The sequence below is a fragment of the Camelina sativa genome, chromosome 7 (genome assembly GCF_000633955.1).
Source record: "Camelina sativa cultivar DH55 chromosome 7, Cs, whole genome shotgun sequence".
Taxonomy (NCBI): Eukaryota; Viridiplantae; Streptophyta; class Magnoliopsida; order Brassicales; family Brassicaceae; genus Camelina; species Camelina sativa.
In genome coordinates this window covers 13,937,104-13,944,005 of record NC_025691.1, presented here as the reverse complement: position 1 = coordinate 13,944,005, position 6,902 = coordinate 13,937,104, and the positions used below count along the sequence as shown (strand labels likewise).

General features: G+C 36.0%; 2 protein-coding genes across 2 annotated transcripts in view; one reads left to right on the top strand and one right to left on the bottom strand.

Moving 5' to 3' along the window:
• Nucleotides 1–2,316, top strand: part of LOC104704614 (chromatin assembly factor 1 subunit FAS1-like) — a 5,686-nt gene extending 3,370 nt beyond the window's left edge. Inside the window, exons 7-12 of the mRNA XM_010420670.1 lie at nt 587–668; nt 777–827; nt 871–932; nt 1,209–1,650; nt 1,731–1,868; nt 1,975–2,316. Of these exons, the coding sequence (XP_010418972.1) occupies nt 587–668; nt 777–827; nt 871–932; nt 1,209–1,650; nt 1,731–1,868; nt 1,975–2,145 (946 nt within the window). The 3' untranslated portion in view covers nt 2,146–2,316. The remainder of the gene's footprint in view (nt 1–586; nt 669–776; nt 828–870; nt 933–1,208; nt 1,651–1,730; nt 1,869–1,974) is intronic.
• On the bottom strand, nt 3,431–6,645 carry LOC104701139 (omega-hydroxypalmitate O-feruloyl transferase-like). The gene is made up of 2 exons (XM_010416780.2): nt 5,943–6,645; nt 3,431–4,576 (listed from the first exon to the last, which is right to left on the bottom strand). Exons 1-2 carry the CDS (start codon nt 6,402–6,404, stop codon nt 3,683–3,685), a joined length of 1,356 nt encoding a protein of 451 aa, XP_010415082.1. The 5' UTR covers nt 6,405–6,645; the 3' UTR covers nt 3,431–3,682.

The window sequence follows — 6,902 nt, the reverse complement described above, 5'->3', positions numbered from 1 at the left end:
AGGGCCAAGCAGTTGTTACAATTTGATAAAAGCTGCAGACCAGGCTTTTATGGTATCTGGCCTAGCCAAAGGTTAGTACTTAATTTTGAAAACTTTCATTCCCACAGTAAGCTAAGATAAGATAGATTGTAAGTTAGTTTTGTTAATATATGTGAAGCCTTGACTAATTCAAAGCTTTCTTATGAGTTTGTGTGTTACTGCTTTTTCATTTCTGCTTTTTTGCATAACATGTTTCACTGAAAAAGTCATGAAGTTTATCTCAGCTATGTGACTACTTTATTGTGGTGTTTAATAGAGCATGATAAAAAAGCCTCTGAAGTAAACATACTCCTGCTCTACCCTTTTATGTTCCTTTGTACAGGCTGATCCTTAAATTAACTAAACATCGTCTATCTTAGATCTGTGGTTAATATTGTCTGATGCATTTCAGTTTGGATTGAACATTGTAGTGAACACAGGTAACGTAGAGAACGTTTTTCAGTGATTCTGCTAGAGTTACTAGGAATATCAAGGAGGAGATAACTAGTGTTCACTCTCTAAGTTTGCTTACAATGGTACTGAGGGTTCTTCTTTTTAACATTTGCAGTCAAGTTGTGGGGCCACGTCGTCCTCTGAAAAAGGATCCAGAATTGGATTATGAAGTTGATAGTGATGAAGAATGGGAAGAGGTAGTTTTATTGATATCAGTACTTGGTTTTGGATATAATTATTTTGTTACAACCCAAAAAAAACTCACCAAAAAAATCCTTGGGTAATAAATTGCTTTTTGTTCACAGGAAGAAGCAGGTGAAAGCCTTTCAGATTGTGAGAAAGNATTTATCTGTAAGGTGTCACTTTGGATATTGTGATCTGAGTTGTATTTCTTTGTAGGGAACACTTTGCTTCTTGGCGACAGTTGGGTCATTCGCTCTCCAGTACGAAAAAGCATTGGGGTATGCGTAGGCAACCTAAGAGTGAACTGTTTCCGAAACTAAAACTATCTACAAATAGGGGAGCAACATCTGACGGTGAACCGAACATGGAGAAGNGGGAATCTATATAGCAAAATGTGTATTTCTCTGGAGGTTCCAATCTGTTAGCCAATTCAACTCATATTCCTCATTCATCTAATATATTAATAATACCTGGTTTTGTTCAAAGCATGTCCCATTCTTGTGAAGGGGGTTTGTTAACTATAGGCAGCTAGGCTTCATATAACAAATGTGAAGTTGCTTATGTAAACTTTGGTTCTCTCAGGGGGTCCAAGTGGATAGAATGGACATTGATTCGTCTGAGCAGGATGCAAGTACGCCATCATCTAAGCAAGATCAAGAAAGTCAAGAGTTTTGCGCGTTACTCCAACAACAAAAACATCTGCAAAGTTTAACTGACCATGCTCTGAGGAAAACGCAGCCACTGATCATATGTAACCTAACGCATGAGAAGGTCCCTCTCTTAGCCTCTAAAGATCTAGAAGGGACACAAAAAGTGGAACAGATATGTCTGCGAGCTCTCATGGTGCGAGCATTCCCATGGACGTCTCTCATCGAGATATCGATCAATGACATAGAAGATGAGGATGAGGAAACTGGCAAGTCATCTTGTAGTCAGAGCACACCTCCATCTAATTCAAAAGCAAAGTCCATACCAGACTCGGATTTAATTACAGTTGTAAGTAGATTTCTCCATATAAATAACATGTATTTTTTTTATATACTGCTACCCAGCTCTAACAATAATTTGGCGTCCAGGTATCAACTATTCAATCATGCCCTCAAGGTATCAATAGAGTGGTTGAAACATTACAACAGAAGTTTCCTGATGTACCAAAGACCAAGCTAAGACAAAAAGTGCGTGAAATATCAGATTTCGAGGATAGCCGTTGGCAGGTTAGTTCTACTTCTACATTATACTTTGATCTTCTCTTCAACAATTTGCAATCATGTCTTGAGACAGAGTTGCTTATACTCCTGACACCTTTTGTTTAATAAACAGGTAAAGAAAGAAGTATTGACAAAGCTTGGATTATCACCGTCACCAGATAAAGGCGGTAAGAGACCAAAAATGATATCTACATTCTTCTCAAAACGCTGTTTGCCTCCATCCACAAAGCCACAACCTGCCGCAGTCCAAGAGGCACAGAGATTAGAAAACGAGAATGCTTAGGTCTCTTCACTGTTTCCATATTTTTTTGGTTACATCCCTCAACTTAGCTATATCCTTTTTTTTTTTTTTGCTTCTTGTGGATACAAATGTATGATGCAATAACATCGGAAAGTGTTTAGTTGAGGGAATGTTTTGTTCAAGTAAAAGTCTATAAATCTACCTTATTTTTCATTTCGAACCACTCCTACACTTTGGATATTACAATATCTTGTACGCTTTCATTAGAACAGTTTAATTGTTATAAATAAAGTAGCAGCAATAGCAAAGTGAAGGGAATTTCCTTTTCAACCGTATTATCAAATATCATAATGTGTTTTATAATTGTGAAGTAGTAAGATAAAGCAATAGAATTGCAAAGTGGAGCCATGAAGTCAGCAGAGTATCGTCAAACCAGTGTTGAAACTTGATCATCTCCTTGGAAGGCAAAGCAGCCAAGACCTAAACACTGTTGTTATCCATCGATGTCTGGATACAGCAAAACTATGCTTTCTGTCGATTCACAACGGGACAGTTAACACCACCAAGATTATGGTTACATACTTACATTTTTGTTTTCGTTAATTTTAGAGATTTAAGTTTTATGTACTGTTTAAAGAGGAAAAATAAGTTAATATTGAAAACTTACAAGTTTGACAGTCATGTAAAACACTTATGATAATTTCGATTTCTTTAGTATGTAGCTAAGTCTTTGGGCATAGATGCAAAGCTGAAACAAGTTATGCTATGATAATAGCACAAAAGGGTATGGTAGTGCACAATATTTATATAGTATATATATACATACTACGTCGACACATTTAATAGATGTACACAACTCATTGCATTAAGTTGGGAGTTGGCAATGCCATGGTGTTGTGCTCACTGCTCAACGCCATCAATTACGATTCTCCTTTTTCATCTTTTAATTCCCCCATATTAGCATTGATTTTCGTAGTGGTCTGAATGTCCCCATTTTAATTCCACCTATACTTGACTCTTTGTTTGTGATAAATGTTTTGACCGATCTTGAATAGATTGGAAAGGAGAGGTTACTTTGTATGGTCGATGATGTTTGATTTGTATGAGTTAGTCGGTAGATCTATAAGCAGCGATGGGATAAGTCTCATAGGTTTCCATCTTTCTTTTTTTGGTTACATCCCTTAGCTAAATTGTTTTCTGCTTCTTGTGGATACAAACAAATGTATGAATGCATGACATCACAAAAGTGTTTTAGATGAGGGAATGATAGGAAGCAACTTGAGTGACGTGCCGTGGCAATGAAATCGTCTCTCTAAAATCTATGAGCAATATGAAATCGTCTCTATATATATCCATTTCCAATCACCCTTATATTTTTGGAGATTATATAGTGTACAATAGCTTTTGTGTTTTCATTACATAGCTTTAGTACTTAAAACGTAAAAGAAAAAGAAAATACAAGAAAGATACGTTTGGTTGTCCTGAACTTGAAGTTCACATTTCAATCGTATTATCCATAATGTGTTTATAATGTAAAGTATAAAATAAAGCATTAGCAATGCAAAGTGAAGCCAGGAAATCAGCAAAGCGTGTCTTCAAACCAGTGCTGAAACTTGGTCATCTCCTTAGAAGGCAAAGCAGCCAAGACATAAACACCTTTGCTATCTCCATCGATGTCTGGAAACAGCAAAACTATGTCTTTCCGATGATACACAACAGGACAGCTATACTTAGGCTTTCCCCAAGGATACTCAACCTCTGCGAAACCTAGCTTCCACCACGAAGAAACCAAAACTTCTCCATGTGGAAACCCTTTGTACAACTCTCCCCAATCTATAGCAGACCGCGCGTACTCATCAGTTATCCTCTTCGCCCCTTCTCCTACAATTTCCACAATCCTACCAAACGGCTCTTCGAGCAACGCCTTGCATTTCGCCTTTGCGTAAGCCGTTAAAACCGCGTTTCCAGTGTAGGACGGTGGAAGCTCAGGGTTCAGCCTCCCTCTAATGTCCACTGCGTAAAGAATCGTTGATTCTCTTTCAAGATTAGCTTCTTCTTCTTCTTTTTCTGATGTTACAGAGAGTGCCTTGCACCTCCAGACCAAAGCCGTGACAACGTTGAACCCCGACACGCGAACATAACCACTACTAGTCTCCGAGGCTCTCTCCTTGAGCTTATTGATTTGATCAGAGGATAGCTTGAAGATTTTGAAGTCTAAGTGCTGTGAAGTGGCTTCGAAGACTGTTGTTGTCTCACAGTCTTGGAACTTAACAAGCTCGTGGTGTGGGAATGTGACACTTGGTGGCGTACGAGCCTTGAGAAGAGTACGGTCGTTGCATGGAGGTGTTGATAAGGGCTTCTCACTCAGTAGAGATGCTAAGTTCTCGAGGAATGTTTTGAAACTAAGTCCATCGAACGTTGTATGGTTTGTTGAGATTCCCATTGCAAACCCACCGCACTTGAATGATGTCATCTGCCCAAATTTAAATAGTAAGTACATACATGATATACATGATACATCTAACGTCTCCATGGCATGATAAACACAACTTCAAGGACCAAACTTGAGAAAACTTAATTTTGAATCACTTATGGGTACCCCTATATATTGTCGTTAATTCTCTGTTTAACATAAGAACTATATATGGCTAGTATAATAATAATATACATACTGCGACACATTCAAAAGATGTGTAGATAATGACTACTTACTACCTTATACGTTCATGATTAACATTGAGTAAAAAAAATTCATTAGAAAGCGATTACATGAAATAATGTGACAGAGACAGAGTTATGTCTCATTAATTTAGATTGCTTTATGTTTGGTAGATTCAATAAATGAGCACACAAAAAAACCAGCGTTTTCACTTCACGCGGAACAAGTAGATTTATGTTACAATCATATACTATTATAAAGTTTAATTAATACTAACCACCAACAACTATTCAAATTTGATGTGAAGAAAAGAAAACACTAAACCGGTTTTTTATTTTGAAATAATGAACATTTTTCACTTGCTTCGATTGTTTACAATGCTCAAGTGTAGACTGAAAATGTATGCCTAGTTTATATATAAGTAATATAACTAAGAATAGTAATAAATAACAAGAAAATATATGTGTCAGTATTGTGTACATTGGAAGGATCTGAAACTTATTTGGCATATTTTATCGGTAGGCGAAACTGAGACATGTTCGAGTATATATATATATTTATATACATGTCACATGTTACTTTGTGATTTCATGTTTCGTTATACTTTTTTTTTTTTTTTACAAACTCATGTTTCGTTATACTTATACATGACATATGGTGTACATATTATAATCATGGTGTACATATAGTCTGAGTAGGATGGGTGATTTACTTAAAGATCTGAAGAATGTTTTATTTGAGTCAGTGTTTGTGGTTATAATTTTCAGTAAATAGAAGAAGAAAAATATTCCATAATGCTGGGACTTAAACTAGATTATGTACTATTTCGAAGAATAATATAATAGCCAACAAAATTAAGAATAAAAAATTCACAATTTTTTTTTAAATTTTTGTTTAACTTATTTAACTTCTACATATTCATTATTTAGAATAATTACTATTGAAAATAGTATAAAACATATTCATAGTTATACTCATACATGATAATTTTATTTCACACCAAATTCCGAATTAATCTATAAATTGTGTGGAAGATGCGAAGATGTGAATCTATTTACCATTTAATACGTCTATATACTAGACGATTATGCAAAGAGAAAAAAAAAAAAGAAACTTGTGATCTTAATTAGTTTAAGGATCCTTTTGAAACAAAAAGTTGGAAAGCAAAGGGTTGGGTTACCTGAAAGGCAAACAAGGGTTGGTCATCTTTAGGCAAACTCTGAAGCTGACTTGTAACCAATTGAGCAAAAGCTGGATTTGGATAAACCAAATCTCCAAGTTCCTCCAACGTGTACTCACTCGCCGCCGTCACAAAGCCAGCTCCGGCACCGTTACAGTCAACATCCAGCCGTCCAGAGCTAGGATCCACGCGGAGTCTCCCGGCCAAAAACTCGTAAGCGTCCATGGCTTTCACCAACGCCTTTCTCAGCTTCTCCGACACAATCTCCGGAGGAAAATCTTTGTTTGGTCGGAAGAAATGAACTGTTTGGACGTCAAAGTTGAGAATTTGGTCGACGTTGGACAAGAACATGGATTTCTTCTCACTTGTTTCTTCAGATGGGAAAATGAGTGTTGATTCTTTGATCGTCACCTTGAGATCTTGAAGAAGCAATGGTGGTGATTCTTGGTACAAAGAACCCATTTTGAACAATCTCTTTCTCTCTCTCTCTCTGATCTAATTAGGTTTTGAGTGAAGCTTGTGATTTGAGTTTTGTGACTTAATCTATATTATATAGACTAACACATAGTGAATGACGTTTTTTTATCCTACCTTTATGATTATATATGTACGTGTATCTTATAGTATGAAATAATCCTTGGAGAGTAATATTGATCCTAAAATAAATATGATGTTTTCAATACAAATATATTGTGTCGTTTTTTTTTAATATCGGTTTTATGACTATTTTACATGTAAATTAGAGAATGAAATAATACATAGAGAGTATAATACTGATCCCACAATAAATTAAAGGTGCCTTTTTTAATAAATAAGAGATTTGGTACGAAAGTCACAAGAACAAAACCAAGCATTTTCTTGCTACGTCGACGCCGGTTTTAATTTATCAAGTCACACTCACATGAAAACGTTCTTCTTTAAAAACAAAAAAGGTTGTAACCGTTGTATTATTGTGTTGTG

Coding starts and splice junctions, on each gene's coding strand:
- LOC104701139 (XM_010416780.2), bottom strand. CDS start 6,404: ATGGGTTCTTTGTACCAAGAATCACCACCATTGCTTCTTCAAGATCTC. Junction 4,577..5,942: donor AACCCTTGTTTGCCTTTCAG/GTAACCCAACCC, acceptor AAATTTGGGCAG/ATGACATCATTCAAGTGCGG.